The sequence below is a fragment of the Propithecus coquereli genome, unplaced genomic scaffold, assembly GCF_000956105.1.
Source record: "Propithecus coquereli isolate 6110/MARCELLA unplaced genomic scaffold, Pcoq_1.0 Scaffold62, whole genome shotgun sequence".
NCBI lineage: Eukaryota > Metazoa > Chordata > Mammalia > Primates > Indriidae > Propithecus > Propithecus coquereli.
Genome location: NW_012152174.1, coordinates 3,205,303 through 3,227,974, shown reverse-complemented (window position 1 = coordinate 3,227,974; position 22,672 = coordinate 3,205,303). Strand labels below are relative to the sequence as shown.

At 38.9% G+C, this 22,672-nt stretch overlaps 1 protein-coding gene across 1 annotated transcript in view; it reads right to left on the bottom strand.

Annotated features, from left to right (window-relative positions):
• KCNN2 (potassium channel, calcium activated intermediate/small conductance subfamily N alpha, member 2) overlaps positions 1–22,672 on the bottom strand; it is a 141,867-nt gene that overhangs the window by 17,538 nt on the left and 101,657 nt on the right. The window contains exon 4 of the mRNA XM_012659561.1: positions 10,509–10,650. Coding sequence (XP_012515015.1) covers positions 10,509–10,650 — 142 coding nt within the window. The remainder of the gene's footprint in view (positions 1–10,508; positions 10,651–22,672) is intronic.

The following is a 22,672-nucleotide window of genomic DNA, read 5'->3' as shown; positions in this document are numbered from 1 at the left end:
AAATAAGGATTTTTCCCTAAAGAATAATACCCAAGACTAGCAGGCCTTCAGGCCAATCAATTGCAATGTACCAGGAATGAAAGATGAATTATCTCAGCATACACACAACTTCAGATTGTTCCACGTGCATAACAGAAAGGATCACAGGAAGACCAGAATGATCGAACCTAGGCAACAGAGATATAAGAAGTGCTAAAGGTAAGAGATAACCATCCTACTATTTTAGAGGTTTACTACCACTAAAAGAGGCATGGGTCTTCATTTGGAAAAAACCAACAGTGTTCCTTTTCGAATTATAGGCCATTGTGCTGATCTTTTGGAACAAGAAGTGTGATACCATGTGGAACCCCAAGATTACAGTCCTCCCCCTCTGTGATCAAGGTATACTCACCCAGGTGGTGAAGGTCTTCTTTGCTGAAAGACCAGTGACCAAATACAGGGTCAAGAGGTAAGGCTGGGGCACCCATTGTAAGGGCCTAGGCAAGGTCATGATGCTGTAGCCACCTCACCGGTTTTGAGCAAAGTAAGCCTAACTGTTAGGGAAAGGACCAGTGGAAGAGCTATCTTAGGGGCCTGTGAAAGGGAAGTCACACCTCGAGATAGAATCCCAACCATGAGAGGATGACAGAACAGTGGAGATTGCTAAGCTACTCTCGGTGGGTTTACAGATAGCAAAGTTTCGACAGAGTTGAATCTTTCATAACTGCTTTTTAATAGCATCCCCATTACGTTAGCCAAAAGGGTAGGTGCTCACAGGATAGCCATCCACTCAGGAGTCTCAAATTTCCACGAGGTAACCTGGTTTTCCTTATCGCCAATAGTTCTAAAAATCACAAATTAAAATAGGAACTTTACACCTTAAAAATGTGGTCAAAATCTTGAATATTTAATATTGAGGAATTGTTATATATAACTTACATCATATCCATAAGCATAATTATGATTATATTAAAATTTATTTGTAAGATATTTAAAGATACAATATAATGTTTATTAGAAAAGCAAGTTAGAAAATTGTATGTACGACGTGCTCCCAATTCTAATTTTTAAAAGGATCCACAATAGTGACGAAAAAAACCAGAAAGAAATAAGTCGAACTGTGAAAAGATTAGTTGGAATATTGGTAACTTATAAAATTATTTTCATTTTTATTTGAATTAATAACTGTTATTAGCTATTATGGACCAAAGAATGAAATTTTGAGCTTACTGAATGAGTTGCTACAACAAATCTGGCAAGAGAGACAAGCGTGAGGGGAAAAGGAGAAAATAAATACACTGTCCTGTCTTTTCACAGCCCGATAATTATGACTGTGGAGACATGGCCTTAACGATAAGCTGATGCTGCTTAAATATATTTCCAGAGGGTTGGATATCCCCTTTCATCTAGTTCTATAAAGAAATCAGTAATCTCAGAAACGAAGGGCTACTAATCATATGATCAGAAAGTGGATAAAAGGGGTTTGGACAGTGTCTGATTTAACCTTCTGATTTTTGAGATAAGACAACTAAGGCAGAGTTAAGTGATTATTCAGTTATGAACCTTGATTAGCATTGATATAGTTCCTACCCTTTACCTCATCTCATAATATTAGTGGGTTCTACCAACCACAGATCAAAAATATTTGGAAAAAAAAATAGATGGTTGCATCCGTATTGAATATATTCAGACTTTTGTTCTTATTATTATTCCCTAAACAATACGGTATAGGAACTATTTATACAGCATTTACATCACATTAGGTATTATAAGTAGTCTAGAGATGATTTAAAGTATATGGGAGGATAAGTAGGTTTTATGCAAGTACTACATAATTCTCTATCAGGGACTCACACATCCATGGATTCTGGTATTTGTGAGGGTGGGGGTGGGTTTCTGGAACCAATCCCCATGGATACTGAGGGATGACTGTATATTCTTATTTGTGATCATTTCCATATGAAGCACTGTATTTCATAACAAATTTAAATAACTGATGCAACTTTTAACTCAGTATTTCTCAACCTTGACTATGAACTAGAATCACTTGGAGAGGTTATAAAAATTCCAGTGTTGAGGCTGTGTGCCTAACCTAGTCAATTCTCATCTCCCAGAATAAATCCAGGCATCTGAATTCTTTAAAGCTCTCCAGGTGATTCCAACGTAGAATCACTGCTTTAGATGAAGAATATGGAGGGACTGTGGCAAACTCCATACACTATTAAAACAGGAGAGCCAAAGTTCTTATTAGAGATATTCGAGAAATGATAAACAAGGACAGTAAAGGCAGAGAGTTATCTTGATATTTTGTGCCCTGTGCAGACAATGAAAACAAGGTGATTTTAGAGCTGGATACCAATGAAGGAAAATAAGGGCCTTTGGAAGCATCTCTACCCATTTTGTTAACTTTCAAATATCTACCACAAAAATCTAAATAGTTATGGCAGACTGATGAGGGTAGACCAAATCAGTGACTACCCACACTAGCCATCTGCATCTACCCAGTGTATAGTCTGGAATGTGCTTGACAAACACAGTATATCTGTTGCAGGTATGCTCCTAGCTATTCCTCTAACACTGGGTTCTGCAGAACTCAGTGATTCAAGGCAGCAATGGTTCTTTACTAGGCAGAGAAAATGTAAAAATCTGAGGGGCTCCTAACTGCTAGAGAGAGCGCTGCTAGAGGCAGTTGGCACAAGAACTTGAATATTGTTCTCCCCTGGCAGGTAGCCACTGCTGAGATCCTTCTGGAAAGAAATCAAAATCCTAACAGGAGTGGAAAATCACTGGTATCAAGAGGCCTGGAAAATCAATTTTTGTGTTCATTCTTGGGCTCCATTCTTTCCCGCTGCTGGCCCGTTTCTCGCTGAGCGTCCTCTCATGTACCAAAAGACGTGCGCATTAAGAATGAGCACCTTCGTTGCAAACAGGAGAAACAAGTGAATCTGACAATTTAGTAATTACTGAAATGATTACCTATATACCTCAGTCCATTATCCTAACTATACCCTGTCAAATTGTACCCCCAGAGCCAATTAAAAACCTTTGTTCAAATACAAAGCCCTTAATTCTTTAAGTGTTATTTTAATAAAGGAGACCATAAACTACCTCCCCAGGTTCTTAATAAATCGTAACAGGATTTGATATGTATAGAATCACGTTTCCAGAAAACTACCTTTATTTTTTAGAGTTACGCAAGATGAAGCTGGCTCACTTCCGAAAGCTTTCTGGGTTCAAGGTAAATTCCTGGCAACACATTGGTGGTTACAGTAATTTAAGTAATGGCATAATGTTATTGTCCACCCAGTGTCTATTTCCAGGATCATTCTGTTTTATAAAGTGAATAAGAATGAAAATAAGTATGCTTTACAACATTTTCTTCAAAGCTTGTCACTACCACAATCGATGTAGAAACAGTTGGGACTAACATATGTTACTCTCTGAAATTAAGATCCCTGTATGCCTTTAACAAGATGACTCATAGTCCTTTCACCAAAGTCAGAAAATGTATCCTGGTTACTTATCTCCCATTTCATTTATATTCTTGGGGAAAACGTAAGCAAACCAACAACCTGCCATTTCAAGATGCTTGGGCATCCAAAAACAAAATGAAGAAAATGCAGTGTATTGATGAAGCCAATATATTAAAAGCAAAGGTTTAGGTTTTCCTTGGCTTATCAAAGTAAATGCTGAAAGAAAGAAGTGGGGGGGGGTGTGGGAGGAGAGACAGAGATCCTGCTTTAGAAAAGATAAATAATGACAAGTGTTGTTACAGCTTATTACACTAAGCCAGATCAAACTGAACATGCAAATGACAGTCAGACAGCATACGCTACAGTTAAATCCCAACACCTGGATAGTCTTAGATGCTGCCAAATTAAAATGTAGTGCTTTTTTCCACTGTGGTTTTCTTTGTTATAGCATAGAAATTGTAAGCCATGTTGATCCCAAGGATGTAAGAGAAGTTCAGGAGTCTTATTTTTCCCCAAGATCATTTATCACATAAGGTTTGAAAAATTCAAGGGAGTGACACATTATTCTAAATCACCTAGTTATGCTGATTCTTCAAATACTTCCAAGAATCATTTTGAAAGACCATTGTGGGATCAAGCTTTAATAACTTAAGGATACAAGCCTATGAAAAAAGAAAATTCCTTTAATAGCATGCTGGGGAAAGGTTTTGATTATTTCCACATTGAAAAAGGTCTCTCCCAAAGCTTTAACATAATAATGAAATTTATTTATTTGTTTTAGAAATTCCCAAATCCTCATTACTACAGAGAATGGCACTGATTAAAAAAAAAAAAAAAAAAAAAACCACTAATGTTCAAAATATTCCAGTCTTAAATTATCCTCCTGGGGGTTTTATAATAGCTCCTTAAAGTTCAAACTTCAGTTTGACAGCTCATTTATTAGACTAAATAGACTATTTATTAGACTATAATTAAAGTTTATCAAAATATAGCTAATTTGAAAAAAATCATGCTTTTTACCTAAAAATTAACAAATGAACTTTTACTTCAACATAAAGGAGAGTAAAATGAATATGTGAAAACATTGCCTGTTTTCTGTCCCTAGGGGTGACTGACTCAATATCCTAGGACCATAAATACATTTTTACTGCACTTGCCTGACAATAAATAAATATTCTCTCATAAAAACATGTTAAAAAATTCAGGCAAATAACATTCTGTACAACACTCAGCTTTAATATTGCATCCCAATGGAGTTTTACAAGTTTCCTCAGGTCATGAAAATAAATAACAAACAAGTTCTGGAGACAAATTCCCTCTAATCAAAAATGCTCTAAGTTTCTACAAATATCAACAGATATTTGCTGCTAGAGGGTAGAGGTCAATTTCAAATGTCCTCAGTGTAAGGAAGAGGGGAGAAAGTGTGGGATGTTTGAGTTTAGTGATGAGCGTGGAGCTGGGAAACTCCAGACTCCTTAATAGTGATTTGCTTGTTCAGCTCAACTCTGGGGGCTGGAAGTACGGCATAAAACTGGTCATCAGCAATGAGTCATCCCTGGGTTTAAATCTCCTGATTAGCAACAGTGCCAATGTGAGTGCACGTACCTCAGACAGGAAGGGTAGCTCTGCCAACTAAAAGAAGTGCTGATAGTTTAGAAAAATTAGGTAGAATTGTGGTGTCAACGAGCCGAATGCTAGGTCACAACTTCCAGCTATACTTCTCTGTACCTGGAAGAAAGCAGCTGTCATATGCCTTATGAAATTTTCTTGGGGAGAAGTGAAGGTCCACTTAGGGTATTGGTAGGGAATTTAGCCTTACGACTGAAAAAGCCTGTCATCCCCTCCTGCTGCTCTGCACAAAATGGACACTATTGTAGGAATTTAAAGATACACTCTCCTCGCCAGGCCTTTATTTGGCAAGAGTCAATGAACACACCAGAAAGAATAAAAAAAATCTCTTCAAAATTACTATTTGATTATTAAGCACCTCATGTCAAATTGTCTAAGACATTTAAAAAAACCAATCTCATTCACATACATGCAACATCAAGGAATGGCTTCATCCCGGTTTCTCAGGATTTCTATGTCCACTGGCAGGGGAAAACAAATCCTCAAGTGGGAATAGAGAAAATAACAGGAATGTAATCGGACCTTCGCTTTAGCCCCTCTTTCATACCAGTCTGTCTCTTTATGAGCTCTAGCTAATTGTTGCTGGTTTGGAACACCCTCTGACTGAGTTAACAGGGTAGTGTTACTGCCCTTGAGGGTGAAAACTATTTAACTCTTACAACTGACTGAGTCACCCTGTGATGTTAAATCAAGACTCCTCAACACAGGGCAAATTTAATGCTGACGGAATTATTATCACATGTTCTTATCTTAAGACCAACAAGGTGGTGTAAAAGCTTCCATTCTGAACTGACTTTTTTTTTTTTACTCCCTGACTAAAATTTTAAAAATTAATTAGTGTGGGGGTTTTTCAAACTGTTATGAACTGGAAAATATTTATGCGTTGCTTTGTTTATACAGAATTACCAGAGGGATGGAAGAAACCAAAATCACACCTCTGAAGTGACTTCACTTTTGTTGAGGGATGCACACTGGACTTTGTTGAAGTCTAGGGGTTTTTTTGATCATTATTAGAGAACCACTTATCAGATATTACTCCATGTTTAAAGATAATTATGTCAAAAATTCAGTCATCCATACTCTAGTGAAAGGGTCAAGAAGAGCTGCCATACTTTCACAGAGAGAGAGAGATGCACAAGTTACAGATGAATGCCCTTCATTCTAGTGTAAGATGAGAGATACCCTTACCCATGAGGCTATTTTCCACTCTTGAAACAATCATCTATATTCATAGTTAAGAGAAAATTCATCACTTTCGGGAAGTGTTATATCTATTTTTATAGATGTAAAATGGTAGATAGGATAAGTTTTTAAAATACTAAGTAAAACAATTACTTTTTCAGTAGTAACATTGGAGATACTAAAATACTAGCTGGTGTTGACAAAAAGCTAAGACAGATGCTATGATCTAACAATGTTATTTGCCTACCACCTTCAACCAAAAGTCCAAAGCCATTTAGAATTCATTCCATTGGTTATCATGACATTCACAATAGTAAATACTCAGGTGCTTAGCACTTCCTCCAACTGAGGAAGGGTGGAATAAAGAGAAAATAAGTAATTACAACCTTAATGGTTTTCTTTTAAAAGGTAATGAGTGACTTTTTTCTATTAAGCAATCTTATGATGTTATGTTTTAAAAATAATATCCAGGAGAGAGGAAGAGATCTTTTTCTCTCAAGCTTTTTTCCCCTTTTTTAGAGACAAGGTCTCACTCTGCCACCCAGGCTGCACAGTGGCATGATCATAGCTCACTGAAGCCTCCAATTCCTGCATTCAACAATCCTCCTGCCTCCCAAAGGGCTGGGATTACAGACATCAGCCATTGCACCTGGCCAGCAGGCTTTACTTTCCGTATAGGTTTGTGTAAAAGAGAAATTTCTACTTGACTTGTTTGATCCATCACATTGGAATTCTTGTTAAAGAATTTTGGTATCTAGTATCCCCCTATGTTAGTAGTTCCACAATCATATATGTACAACATTGTAAGCACAACCTAAACATTACAAAAACAGTTTTTAGAATTGTCTTGGATTCACAATTTACATTTCGGGCAAAGGGAAATTATTTCTTAATAATGCCATTTGTTTTTCTCTTATAAATATTATAGAAAACCGTCTCTCTTCATGGTTTAATGATGTATTTCTGCCTAGAGCACTGCAGGGTAATTTTAACCTGATGTCCTTGGCTCCCCAAAACTTTACCCAGTCTACAAATCTAGCTATTTTAAAAATTCTAAGCAGCAGCTTAATTTGGGGTTTTGACCAATGAAATGTGAACATCTAAAATGATAGCATGAAATAATGCATTAGTTTCAATTAGCTTTATGAAGAAAACAAGTAGTGCTAATTTCCTTTTGTGTACATTTTTGAAATGGGAATTCTTTACAAGTGTTAGCATTTAGATCAACCACTTTACTTAAAAATGTAAAGAAGCCACATAAAAGTACAAATTTTATCAAAATTTCATAAACACAAGAAAATTCAAATATAAAAGAACACAAAGAAACACAGTACTTCAGAGATAATATACAAGATGATTCAGAGATGACCTTGTGCTCTCTCAAGAGTGTTATAAATTGTATTTCTTTTTCACACTTTATTAAAGGCCAGAGGGAGGGCAAGAGAGACAGAGAAATGACTCACAGGAAATATGACTATGTGCATTTTATCTACACATGCATTGCAAAAGTCCAAGTGAGAATAGGCAAATAACCACCTGAAATAAAAACAAGTCATTTCTGGCTGAGATAGCCCCAAAGTGACAAACTGGCACTTCAACTTCCTAAAATCAAATGAAAACAAAAGCAAACAAAATTCGTCTAATAAAACAGAGACACATTTCTTCGTAAAGAAACTGAACTTTTATATGTCTATGAAAAATAATTGTCTTCTTTTGGAAATCTATATTGCCAGCCAAACAGTCCCTATACCAGTGTCTAGGTAACTTCCATCCATATGCTCTTGATCCCTAAGGAACTGCCAGGAGAAACAATCAACTCCCAGATGCTAACCCCAAGAAGACGGTCCTGTAGCCTGACTCTATGGGAATTTGTTTGGCCTAGATGTAGAGATAATCCAACTCTACATAGTATTTCAAATAGGTTACTCAACGATTACTGAATTTCTCTATATGCAAGTAAACCATTTTTGATCAGGTCAATTAAGAAGTCTGTTCCCTATGAGGGAGAAGAATGGAGCTCCTCAGTTTAAGAACGGAGGGACAAACTCATCAGAAATTCCATTACCTGTGACATGTTTGTGTCCGTATAGATCAAAAGGCACTCATAACGTCTACATTAAGATCACTAGTGAAACCTAAACAAAGAAGCAGCTAAAGCAGGTAAATAAAAAGTCTGATGAGACTTTGAAGGAGCAGTTCTTGAGACATCAGAAATAAAGAATTATCAAGGAAAGATAAATGTATTGCAACATCCAGGCATGGTTAACCTCAAATCTGGCTCTGATTCCACAGCAAATGAGCCTGTTTGCATGACCCTTGAGTCACACCTGATGCAAAATAAAAGGGGGTCATCTTGCCAAAAAAGGACCCTGAGGAAGTTGTTTCTAAGAAACACTAGGGCAAAGACTGCAACTACCAGCTCTGTTTTTATAAATAGCATCTTTCATGTCCCTTGTGGGGGCTTGTTATGGTGCCTTCCAAAAATACTTCCATGCAGATTTCATTTCCCAAAGCACTCCACTATATAATAAAACGCTATTATTTGAGGAAAAAGGGGAAATGATCCAATAGCAAACATATAATGGAACATACCAAGTACTGCATAACGAAAAAGAAAAGTTCACAAAACTATATTTTTCTTTTACAAGCAAATAATGTTAAATTATGTCCCTACATTATGTTTTCCACAACTGGGACTTGAAATGGTCATCCTGTTGCTATTGGCAATATTAAAATTGGCCCTGGATTTTATTTTCACAGCAAGCTGCCTTAGCCCAGTTGAATACTACGAAAAGGGAGAAGAATGTTCCCTGTCTATCTGTGCCATCGGCATTCAGTCCTTCCAGTCAGCTGTGACTCTTGGAACAATCTTCCCAGGCAGCTGCTGTGGGGTTGTGCACTCTACACTGGCCGCTACTCAAAGGCCCTCAAATGGTGAGCCTGTGCTCTCTCCTGACAACCCATGGAGACAGCAGAGATGTTGAACAGGGTTGCCAAATTTTAGAAATTCTAGGAACTTCCAGCCTATGGAACTCACAGCACTGGTTCATGTACATGGGAAACAAACAAGCATCAAGATAACACTCTTTACTGTAAACAAACTATACAAAGAAGATAAGGAATGAAGACAAACCTAGGTCATTAAAAATGGTACACTGTCAATTTGAAACTACCTCTGGCCGAAACATTTATAAGTTCGCACCACATTACAATCACAACTTACTAGCCTCCCATTTTGCATACCTAAAACACAGATAGAGCAAAGCAGTCCTGGCTAGATCATGGCATGTGAGGGGCAAAGAATGTGTCTGAGCCTGTTAGCCACCCAAGAAGAACAACGCACGTCACCATCAGCAGCAGACCTTTCTCAGGTGTTCCACGAGACCCGGCCTCTTTCCCCCTTTGCTCTGTGCGCTCCTGGCCCAGTGACTTAGCTCAAGTGTACTGAGCTTCTCCTTTCCTCGCTGCCTTCAAATAGACAAACCGTTACCTCTTCCTGGAATGCTGTTCTTCCTCCTTCCCTGGCTACTCACCCTTCTGACCTTGGCTTAAAAATCAATTTTCCAGTGACGATTTCTCTGTGTGGATCCCATCCCTCTTGCCCAGGCCCCAAAACAGGTCAGAAGCTTTGCTAATTATACAAATGTAATTAATAATTATTTGTTAAATGTGTTTTAAAGGTAGGTCTTCCCCTGCAAGCTCCTTGAAGCAGGACAGTGACAGTCTCTGTCTTCCTTTGCTGTATTCCTATTACCTAGGCCAGTGTCTGGCAATCGACAGAACTTTGTTAAAAGAATACATAATATTTTAATTAATAAAATGTAAGTTTTCAACCTTTCAACACATTTCAAAATATTTATTATGGTCCACAATTTATAAATGAGGTAAGTAAGTGTCAGAGAAATTTATTCAAGTTTGCACAGCTCGTAGGAAATGGCGGAACTCAGACTTAAAAAGAACTTTCTTACTCTGAAGCCAAAGCTCTAAGATCAAATTAGTTCATCAAATTAGCGCATGGCCCACAAAGAGCAATCGAACACTTCTACCTCTTCAACAGAACTTCATGATGAGAAGAATTAAGATGAAAACTGTAGATGTCTTTCCCAACATAAAACTCATTTCTTCATACTGATTTCCTGCTGTTGGGAAAATGAGTAGCTTACAATGACTTATGCACATGGACTGAATAGTTTAAGTGCCTTCTTGAGAGTAAACAAAAGAAATGTGAAGTAAAAAGACACTTACCATAATTCCAGTAAGCAAACAGACTCCTTTCCCACAGTATGTGTTAGGTACCATGTCCCCATAACCAATGGAGAGAAAAGTTATTGATATCAACCACATTGCTCCAAGGAAGTTGCTAGTAACATCCTGTTGATCATGGTACCTGAAAAAAAGCAAACAAAGCCAGTCCTTTATAATTAATCTCCAGTATGATAGTTAAGGGCAGTTTGATTCAATTCAATGTATTCACTGTACCTTCTATAAACTACTCTACTTGGAAGTTTTCAAAGCTGGAGATTATAAGTAAAATTGAGGTTCCATCTAAGCAATCTAAGAGACATCAGGAAGTGCCTCAACTCTAAAAATAATCTGAAAAAGAAACTATAAAATATGAAAGCTGACTTTTATTTTGGTGTAAGATGATCCACACACATTTATCTTTGTAGACTCCTCTGGTCCCTGCCTGGTGTCTCCTCACTTCTTGATGCCTAGCGGATGTGCCAGACTTACGACACAATATGCAGTTGCCCAATCTTACTCCACACCTTTGTAGCGAAAGGAATCACGCTGTTCCCATTGCTTGGACTGTCTTTTGGTACCTTTATTTCCCTAATATGGGCTAATTCCTCATCCTTCAAAATAAAATCAGGTGGGAGCCTTTTCTGTTGACTTTTCTCCCCAGCACCTCCCCTGTGCTCTCTGGGTATCCTGTGCATCCCTCTGTCACGGATGCTACTGTAACGGTCCCTCTACCTGGAGGTCCTTCACTAGCCATCCCCCTTGAAGACAGAACCTGTACCTCTGACCTCAGAGTCTCTTCTCAAAGCCAGGGCATTACAGAAGTTGTTGTCTTACCAGTTGCACACAAAGAACTTAATAGTCAAAAATAGGGAGAGGGATACAACTTATCCTGATTATTATTCGAGGTGTCAAGTTTTACTGGTGAGGAAGAAGGTTTTTATAACAGAAACAGATATCCTGTCACATTTTGCTAGAATGAACAGTACTAAATAGTAACCCTATGCCCATGATGTGAACACTGGTTTCCACCATGTATACTTACAGCAGCAAGGCCATGTGAGTTGTCACCCTAGAATTTGCTCCAGATATGTGTTCTGTGTAGTCATGGGGTAGAGTGGCCCTTCTCTGTCCCTATGACAGTCAGACCCTAGACTCTAGTCTCTGGAGGATCTTCCTTGTTTTTCAACCAACTTTTCCTAAGGACCTCTCTTCCTTCTCATCTTTCAGACACCACTAGGATGGCCTTCCTGTCCTCATTTCTTACTCTACAAAGTATGCTGACAACTGCCTGGTACTCATCACACCCTGGCTTCACTCACTGAATCCTCCTTTCAAGTCAATTCCCTGTCTGTGCTGCCAGGACTGTGGTGGCAAGGAGGCTGCTGGCTGGAGCCCCAGGATTAATTTGAAATATTACAACCTACACTAGGCCATTGCATTCTCTGTGCTTTTTTTTTTTTCTCCTATCACTCATCTCATGCCAAGCCTCCTATTTCTAAAACCAGAAGTCCAGAAGACTCATGAGTATAAGCTTTCCTCCAGAATATCAGCAGATCTTACACTCAATCTTTGTATACACAAAAAACTCAGGCTTATCACTTTTGTACCTCTGTCTACTTCCAACGAAGTAAGAGAGAAGCTAAGAAGTGCTGTTTCCTGCTACTTTGGGCTAGGGAAAGAGAAGCTCCTAGCTGGAGTGAATGGAAACCCAGAGTAAAGAGGAGTGAGGGCGGTCACTGGATCTCCTGAATCAAAGGGAAGGGCACATGCACAGGCAGGCAACCATGTTGCAGAGCATCCTGCAAGTTACTGGTGGCAGGAGTATACAAACCTCCATTGTTCCAACCACCGTGACCTAGCTGTGGAGTCCCCTCTTCCCAGAATATCTTGGTGCAGAGGCTGCCATTGCCAAAGGGGAGGTCAAATGTATTCCTAGCATTCCAGGAAGACAGATCAGTGCATTTCCCCTGAGAATCTTTGTTCTATCATGTGTAACAGCCTAGGAATAGGCTGATGTGACTAGTGCTATGCTCAGGGACAGTATGAGCTAAGCAGGCTTCTGTGGACTGCTGGTGGGCCTGCTACGCATATGCAACAGAGCTTCAAGGGGAGAGTGTGATTTTCATTTCAAAACACAACCCTCAGAAATAAGCTTGGATTATAACCCATTCCTGGGCTCTCTAGTAAGTATTCCTCACCAAGCACTTGCCGAAAACAGAGAATACATTACCCTGGCATGAGTGTGGGCTCCACAGGAGACAGGAGGCGAAAGAGTTCATTTCCTATTCAATTTTAAATTGTGAGAAAAAGTTTTCTTCTTAACAAAGCATGATTTATACATGGATCTGATACATTTGAATTAATCTAATTCCCTGATGTTTGTGTATGTACACATCATATTCATCGAGTACTCATTATGTGCTTAGTTAGCACTTAACTTGCATTTTCTCATTTAACTAGAATGTTTTAATGTACAATCTTTGGCTGAAACGGTTATAGTCTTTACCCTTTCTATATCAGCAAAATGTCCTTAGACACTTAGTTTCTAGACACTTGGAAAATGTGCTTGTGTCTGAGTGAAATCTCCATTTCAATTTATTTTTACACTGCCATTGCGAGTGACCAGAACACTATTATCTGCTAGGCACATAGTTTTCGCAAGAGCAACTAACTACAAAGCAAAGTTTGAGATTTCATACTATAAACAAAGGTCTCCAGGGGCACTCTCACAGCTGTTGCCTGCAAGGAAATCTCAACTTTGGCATGGGTGTGAAAGTCTTTCTAATTTGTTCTTCCTGTAACACTTTTTATATGATTTTCAAAGTTTGGATCAGTAAATGACTGAAAATTGCAGTGGAATGCATCCACTGGAACATTTGGGCAAGCTAACTCCTCTTTAGTTGCTCATCTTTAATAAATGCACACATCTTAAATATACACATTTCTATCGTCCTTATTTGACAGTTTCCCAAACACTCTCAAGAAATGTGTCATTATATCATTCAGTCAATATTTATTATAGGCTGTGCATATCACACTGCATCAGAGACTGTAATTCTGTATTGAAGGGCCCTAATTAGAAACAAATATCTTTCTAGGAGCTGATATTTTAGAGTTTGGGATTCAATGGTAAATCATCCTTTTCGCTTATGAAATAATAAACCTGCCTGAAAAATAGCTCAGAATGGAAAAATAACATCTCATACTGATGTTTATGTTGCATTCAGATATACTTAGTTGTGAATAGTCAAGATGAGGTAATTAAGGACCAAATGAGATGCTATTAGAATAATTGCCTAATTTTGTTTTTAGCAACTCAGGAAAAAATATTAGACTTATCAACAGGATGACATTGCTTAGAGCACCCCTCAGGTTTTTAATCTATGTCAGACTCATACAATTGTGAAGGATTAATGTGTATCATTTCAAGTTTAAAAAACTTCAGAACATTTCTTATAGTAGAAAGTCATGTCACAAACTCACTTAGACAATTCCAACCTTCTTCTCCACAAGGAGAACTATTCTGAGAAAGACATGAAGAAATGACTCGTGGGAAATTTCAAGTTTTGATCAATATGAATACTGGTTTAATCAGAAATACATTAAATAAGATTAAAATTAGTACAAGGAATGCCTGATCATCTCAAGCTTTTAAAATAAGGACTTCAGGTTTGGGGCAGAGGACTATTTGAATTGTATTACAGCCCTGCATGTGTAAGAGACTCAAAGATTATGAGATCAGCTTTAAGGTTTTAAAAGATGGAAAATGCTGCTTTTTTTTTTTTTTTTTTTTTTTTTTTTTGGGCAGAGTCTCACTCTTTTGCCCGGGTTAGAGTGCCATGGCGTCAGCCTAGCTCACAGCAACCTCAAACTCCTAGGCTCATGCAATCCTTCTGCCTCAGCCTCCCGAGTAGCTGGGACTACAGGCATGTGCCACCATGCCCGGCTAATTTTTTCTATATATATTTTTAGTTGTCCAATTAATTTCTTTGTATTTTTAGTAGAGACGAGGTCTCACTCTTACTTAGGCTGGTTAATGCTGCTTTTCTTAGTTTCCATTTCTCATTCATTTCTTTATGCATTGCTGACTGTGGGTCTAGCACCGTTTCTTTGATCACAAATATGACAGCTTTCTACAACGTTTGTTAAAGTTCACAGAAGTTACCTTTCCCAGGGAATCACTGCCTTCTTCCCCGTGAGCAAGGTCGTCTCTGCCCGGCTCTCCTGCCTGCCATGGCAGCTCCCACACTAGTGGCTGGCAGTTAGGCTGTTCTTCACAGCTCTCTTTCTCTGCAAATGCACTGCCTTCTACCTGCAAACCTTCTCCCATCTTTTTGGCCCTGATTTGTGCTTTGAGAATCTGTTTGTGAGTCCTCTTTTTCAGACTGTGCCTAGCTTTTGGTCAGCATGGTACTCTAGGCTGGTCCTTTCTCTGTAACCCAGGAGCATCATCTTGTAGCTGTCTCTAGCACCACACAATAAATGTTAACTTGGGTCATAAGACATGTAATGCATAATTTGCTCATCTAACATGCCCTTAGAATTGAAATTATGAAGAATTTGAAGATAAATACTATGCCTTATTCATTGCTATATAGTCACCAGTGCTTACAAAAATATAGCAGGAAACTGGTGTTTATTAAATTAATTAGTGTGACAATGGGAAACATGTCCTTGACTTGCCCTAGGCCACATGCTAGGCCTTCAGGATCACATACACAGAGATACGAAAAGGGGATAGAAGTGATTCTTGCTCACCAGTCAACACAAATTGGATTTGTCATATGTTCCAAGATCTGTGTGCAACTTATAAAAGTATTTTTATACCTGTAAAAAATAATTCAATTAGGGTTAACAGCTGGCAAAATATGTTCATTAATCCTTCTCTACTCAACCTACCATTAATACTAGAAATAGTAAAAAATATCTTAAATGTCAGCTCTGGTCTCAAATGTCAGTCTTAGTTATACAGTGAAAAGCATTATGGAGATGTAAATGCATGTGATCAATTCACCATCAATTCTCTCTCCAGAATCTACCTCTCTCTCTTGAAATACCACTAAAATGGCAGTAAGGCAATTAAAAAAAAGCATAAACCCACAAGAACAAAGGGAAAGAAAAGGAGACGTCAGAGAACAAGAAATAACACATTCTTATATGAATGAAAGTATATCTTGCTTTCAGCCATAATGGAGCAACAGGGAACTAGATTTATACTTTCTCCCGAAACAACTAAAAAAAACCAGATAAAATACCTGCAACAATGGTTATCAAGACATTGTTCATAGCAACAGAGGACAGTGATTCGTGACAGATGGAAAACAACTAATGTGAGCCACACAACTGCCCCAGTTTAATGTGTAAAGAGAATCTCCAGGATGTAGCTCAGGGAAGAAAACCAGGCAGATCCTAGAGGTCTCCATGTGATGAAGGACAGAGATGGAAATCTAGGGAGGCCAAAAATTCAAAGGGCCAACAACCAGGAAGGAGAGAGATCTGTACAGATGCCAAACTAGAGATCTGCAGAAGGGGGTCTCCCTGATTATTCAGCTGGGCACCGATCAGTACCTGCCTGTAAAACTACCCAAGGCTGGAGAAATGGGCGCACTGTGTGTAAAGTGATACAGTATCTCCTGAAGATAAACTGTAGTAAAAGGTATACTATCAGGTGAAGATAAGATTGTGCTAACGTAGGTACACTATATCTAGGTATAGTATAACTAACTATATAAGTACAGGCATACCTGGGAGATATTGCCAGTTCGGTTTCCGATCACTGCTATAAAGCAAATATTGCAGTAAAGCAAGTCAAATAAATTTTTTTTCCCAGTGCACATAAAAGTTATGTTTATGCTGTGGTCTATTAAGTATGAAATAGCATTTTGCCTTAAAAAAACAACATACATACCTGAATTAAAAAGTACTTTACTGTGCAAAAATGCTAACAATCTGAGCCTTCAGGAACTCAATCTTTCTGCTGGTGGAAGGTCTTGCCTCGATGTTGATGGCTGCTGACAGGTCAGGGTGGTGGGTGCTGAAGGTTGGGGTGGCTGTGGCAGTTTCTTAAAATAAGGCTACAGCGAAGCTTGCCATAGCAATTGACTTTTCCTTTTGTAAAAGATTTCTCTGTAGCATAAGATGCTGTTTCATAGCATTTTACCCACAGAACTTTTTTCAAAATTGGAATCAATCCTCTCAAACCCTGCTACTGCTTTATCAACTAAGTTTATGTACCATTCTAAAGCCTTGTTGTCATTTCAACATGTTCCCAGCATCGTCACCAGGAGTAGATTCCATCTCAAGAAACCACTTTCTTTGCCCATTTGTAAGAAGGAACTCCTCATGTGTTCAAGTTTTATCATGTGATTGTAGCAGTTCAGTCACATCTTGAGGCTCCACTTCTAAAATTCTAGTTCTCTCGCTATTTCCACCACATCTGCAGTTCCCTCCTCCACTGAAGTCTTGAAGCCCTCAAAGTTATCCATGACTGTTGGAATCAACCCCTTGCAAACTCTTGTTAATGTGCTATTTATATTAACATATAACTTGTGACAGCTTCTACAACAGCCCTTGCTGCTTCATCTTATGCTGTTATGTTATGAAGACATCTTTTCTTAAATCTGTGAACCAACCTCTGTTAGCTTCAAACTTTTCTTTTGCAGCTTCCTCACCTCTCTCAGCCATAATAGAATTGAAGAGACTTATGGCCTTGCTCTGGATTAGGCTTTTGCTTAAGGCAATGCTGTGGCTGGTTTGATCTTCTATCCAGACCGCTCAAACTTTCTCCATATCAGCAACAGGCTGTTTTGCTTTCTTATCATTTGTGTGTTCAATGATTAGCACTTTTAGTTTCCTTCACTTTTCCTTTACATTCACAACTTGACTAAATGTTTGGTGCAAGAAGCCTAACCCTCAGCCTCTTTAGGCTTTTGACAGGGCTTCCTCACTAAACTTAATCATTTTTAGGTTTTGATTTAAAGTGAGGGAAGTGCAATTCTTCCCATTACTTGAACACTTAGAGGCCATTATAGGATTATTAATCGGCCTCATCTCTGTATTTTTGTGCTGCAGAGAACAAGGAGGCCCAAGGTGAGGGAGAGAAATGGGGAACAGTAGGTTGGTGGAGCGGTCAGAACATGCACAACATTTATCGGTTAAGTTTACCATCTTATATGGGCACAGTCTGTGGTGCCCCCAATTACAACGGTAACATCAAAGATCCCCAATCACAGATCACTGTAACAGATATAATAACGAAAAAGTTTGATATATTACTAGAATTACCAAAATGTGACACAAGAGACACAAAGCAAGCACATGCTATTGGAAAATGACACCAATCAACTTGCTTGACACAGGGTTGGCACAAATCTTCAATTTGTAAAAAATGCAGTATCTGTGAAGCACAATAAAGTGAAGCATAACAAAACAAGGTACGTCTCTATGCGATAAACCTGAAAGGAACCATTAAAATAACACATCGAGGAATAATACCTGATAACCCAATAAAGGATATATAAGGTGAAATACTAAAAAAAAATACATAATCCCAGAGGTGGCAGAAGTAGAGGGAAAAAAGGAACAGAGAAGAGATGGAACCCATGGAAAACAAATAGCAAGAGGAGAGCTTTACCCAAATGTATCTGTAACCACACCAAATATAAATGATATAAGTAATCTCAATTAAAAGGCACAAATTATCATAGAAGCCATGGAAAGTTCACGACTTGGAGAAACCAGGCATCACACAATGGGTAGATAAGATTCCAAGCTGAGGAGAACTGATTAAGCCTAAGTATATGGAATGATGGATATGCAGGTAACTGCCCGGCCTGGTACCACCAGACAACTAATAGGAGATAGGTTTATTGGGAGTAGACTGGATACTCAGGGATTTAGGGCCCAGCTAACGGCAAAAGAGATGTTTGGGGCTGAGAATGTGAAAATTAGGTTCAAGTTTCTAAACTGAAGAGCATTTCTAGTTTCCTTTCTTCATTCCCCTATACCTGATCCTAATACTAGAACTTGCTAGAGAATATTTTTCTCTGGAGAAAGAGAATTTCTGAGAAAACAACTCATGTATTAACATAAAGAACTCACTAATGAAAAACTTGGCTTTCACCCTACAGTATTTTTTACCAAACAATAAGCCCTTCCCCCATAGGGAACTTCCAACTGGTTTCCAATTGCCCCTCTTGAATAAGAAAGAGCAGCACATGATCAGCATACGTTTGAAGTGTGAGTTCTATAGAAAAGATACACACACAGAAAAAATGAAGAAAGCAAACAGAAGAAACTTGAGACAATGCAGGGTGATGGGGGCACACGACTCCTGAACTCTGTAAATTATATCATGAAAGATCTCAAGGAACACGTTCTATCCACAAAAAAGGATAAAGAGAAAAAGTAGATTAAAATTCAAAATTACAGTGAAAAAACAACCATAATCCAATTAGAATATAAGTTGGCAGAAATTTCCCAGGAAGTAGGAAAAGACAAAAAGAGAAGGAAAAAAGGAGAACAAAAAAGATACCTTCTCAGAGAATCAACAAAGAGGGTAGAACGATTGTTTATCCAGAAGCAGAATATAAAAAGTGGAAGAGAGGAAATGAGAATGTTGTTTTATTTCTTTGACAGGAAAACTGGAAGGTGGGCATCCATCTCCAAAAAGAAGATTCCACTGAGAATCCACATACAGAATAACAAAAGACCTAAGTGGACACAGATCATTGTAAATTTTAAAATATCAGGAATAAAAAGATGATCTTAAAAAGTTTCAAGGAGGGGAAAAAATAGGACCAGAGCTAAATATTTAAAATGGTTGCCTCTAATGGTATTTGTTTAAATTAGTTTGTGTGTGTGTGTGTGTGCGTGCGCGCACGCACGTGCATTTTGGGGAAAAAGGGAGGCAATCAATTTCTCCTGGTTTTGTAGAGGGGAGGGATGGAGAATCTGGGAGGGGAACTGAACAGGTGTAGCTCAGGCCCTCTCTCTGCTTGGCTTGCCTACAAAGCAGGTGTACTTGGTTTCTACGTGGTAAGCTTCCCCAGGACAGAGGGTGACTCCCCCAGGATATGGTGGTGAACCTGTGACTCTTTCTACCCCAGTGGTGACTTATCAGAACATTAGGCAGCCCATTTGGCTATAGGGCAAGTGGTGTGTCCAAATCTGCTTAATACCATTCATGAAGCTGATATTTCTATGTCTACCAGTTTCAGGCCCACAGAGGTAAGAGGACTATGATAAATGATTTCCTTCCAAACTCCAACTATGTGCATGTAGTTTCGATTTAGAGGCAAATCAGAGAGTCAATTAATTAAAACATATAAGCATAAAAAGAAGTCTAAAAAAGGTATATATCTAGGTTCGGAGGAGAAAAGTGCTGGGTGTCAATGGCTCAGAAAGAAACATGCATCGCTCATTTGCCACTGATCTATATGAAACATGTTCACCTGTAAAGTGTTAAAAAAAAAAAAAAAAACCCTACACAAAGCCCCACCTTCAACCAATTAAGCCAGTTTCTCTGTGGGGAGGACTGTGAAAGGGATTTTTTTTTAAAAGCTCCCCAGGTGAGTTTAATGTGCTATTAAGTTTGAGAACCATTAATTAGCTTTATTTCAGGAGGAGTTCCTCATTTGACAACATGCTGAACATCTATCTACATGTATAGAGGAACTTTTGGAGGCATTGAGACTATGTAGATGAATAAAAATAGTGTTCACGAGAAGCTTAAAATCTAGTAAGGGAGAAAACTAGTTGCAAGGAATAATAACATAATACACAAGTTGTAATAAATGTGAACACTAGATGTAAAGAGCTATCAAGAAAATATATATAAAAAACAGATTGAAAGTAATGATGTGAATGTCTAATATTGTAACACTGACACCTAAAATTATAGTTTTAAATTCAAATAAAATGCAAAATCCAGTAAGTCCAAGGACTGCTAAAAACCTGAAAGTACTCTAAAGTGTAAATGTTATAACTGGATGTATGAAACTACTCGAAAATAATTTACGGAAAGTCCCTTCAGCCCAGCGTGCAACATGCTCCAGTCTATGTGACTTTCTCATCGTCCTCTCTCTGCACAACTACTCTTCTCCCTGCCACCAAGTCACGAAAACACAAACATGGCTTAGGACCTTGAGGATCCCAATACAGTCTTCCTTTAACACAGTGACCAAGGACAAGCAGCCGAGACAGGCAGTACAATGCTACCTCTAGAGCCCAACTTTAATTTAGGCAGGAGCCAGTTTGAATTTCCATAAATTATGTAACTCATTATCAACTCTAAAACATCAAAGTGAGTTTTTACCTTAATTTTATTTTCCTCCTCTGACTGTGCACATTTGGAATTTTTTCCTCTCTTTCCATTTAGGAAAATCAAAATGCTAAACACCTCTCTTTCTCTCTCCCTCTGTGTGTGTGTTTCATGGGGTGTTCCTGGTTCTGCAAAAGGTCTGATTTCTTTTCATGTGTTAACCTCAGCTAATTAGAGTTTCACTCACACTTTGGATATAGAAAATTTGCCTTTGTGTAGGACCATCAGAGGATATGTTCCCAGAGCATAAGCTTACTTTAAAATTAAGCTCAAAGACCCTAAAGGAAAAAAAAGAAAGGAATGATAGAACATATATGGATGTTTAAACTTGAGAATTACATTTATCATGTTTCCCTGAAAAGATGACAAAGTTGTTTTGTTGTCTAATTCTATTACTTGTTTATGTGTTTTCATTTCATATCAGAGTAATTGACTTCAGCAATGATTTATCTGTCAATAAATTAAGTCTTAGATCTCATACCTATATAATTATTTGATTACTATTATGTTACTAATGAAAACCTATCGGAACACAGATGGTATCAATGATTATTTCCCCCCAATTTACACACTAATACCATTATTAAAAAATTAAATGTCTATTACAATTGAGCAAAAATATTTTATGTACATATCTAAAGGGATTTAGGTCTAAGCTAAGAAAATTGTCAACAGGTTTTTGGTATGCATAATACCCATCAGGTCAATCGAAGGTCAGGTGGGATGCTGAGCAGTTCTTTGTTGGGTGGGAAAATCGCATGCATAACAGGACATAGAGACTGGAAAAAAAATCCCCACTAATGTCCATAACACCCCTGGAGGCTGTACTACCCCCCTTGAGAACCACTGGTCTACAGCTTCAGGGCAGCTGGGACTCTAGTAATGGCCACCAGAAAATTTGGAGCTGGCATCATATCAACATGTCTGGAGAGCAGTGAAACCAGAAAACCTTGGAATTTGAGACAAATGCCTGAGTAGAATGATATTCTCAAGCCCCTGTACTCCCCAGGCAATCAAGAAAACATCAAATGCCAGGACAGTGTTTTAAGCAGGACTAGCATTTCTGACCAAGTTTCTCTTTCCTCCTGTTTCCTTCCTAACTTCCAAACCAGCAAGCATTTTATGTGGGGCAACCTCTATTCACTCTGCTCCTGCTGTGTGCCAGGCAGGCATCCTGCACAAACTGTGAGCTCCTCCAAAGGGAGGCTGGAACCCCAGCAGACAGATGGAGCTATGCTCGGCCAGGCTCAAAGATTCCCTTATTCAAAAGTCAAAAACACTTAATATAGTCCATGTCTGATGCGTGCCAGGCTCTGCTGATAGCAGAGAGAGTATGTCTACACTGGCCTGGCGGGCTCTATTTTTAGAAGCGCCCACCATGGTTTTCCACAATGGGTGGCAGCCAGCAGACAGACTCACTGCTCTTTCCAGAGGCAAAGAACGGTGTGGCAAGCAGTCACTAGGTGGCAGTGCCACACCAGTTTATCCCCATGGCCGCTCTGCCGTGTTCGCCCAACCAGGGCCGGAGGGGATGTTGTGGGTAGGAATACCCAGCGGTGAAAGCCCCCCTCCTGGGCACCCTGGCAGCAGGCAGTGTTCCACATGGGAAGCAAGAGTCATGACTGAAGCAGACAAGTCCCAGGCTCCCCCTGCACCAGCAGCCCTGGGTGCCACCAAGAATTGTAAGGGATCTTCTAAGGGTGGGTGTGAGGGGTGGTGGTGGTGTGTGTGTTTCTGTCTATGTCTGGATGCTGAATCCATTTTAGATCCAATGTAAGGTGGACCTGAGGTGGCAGCGTATCTCCACACTTCGCCCCCCTCCGCCCCCCTCCGCCCCCACCCC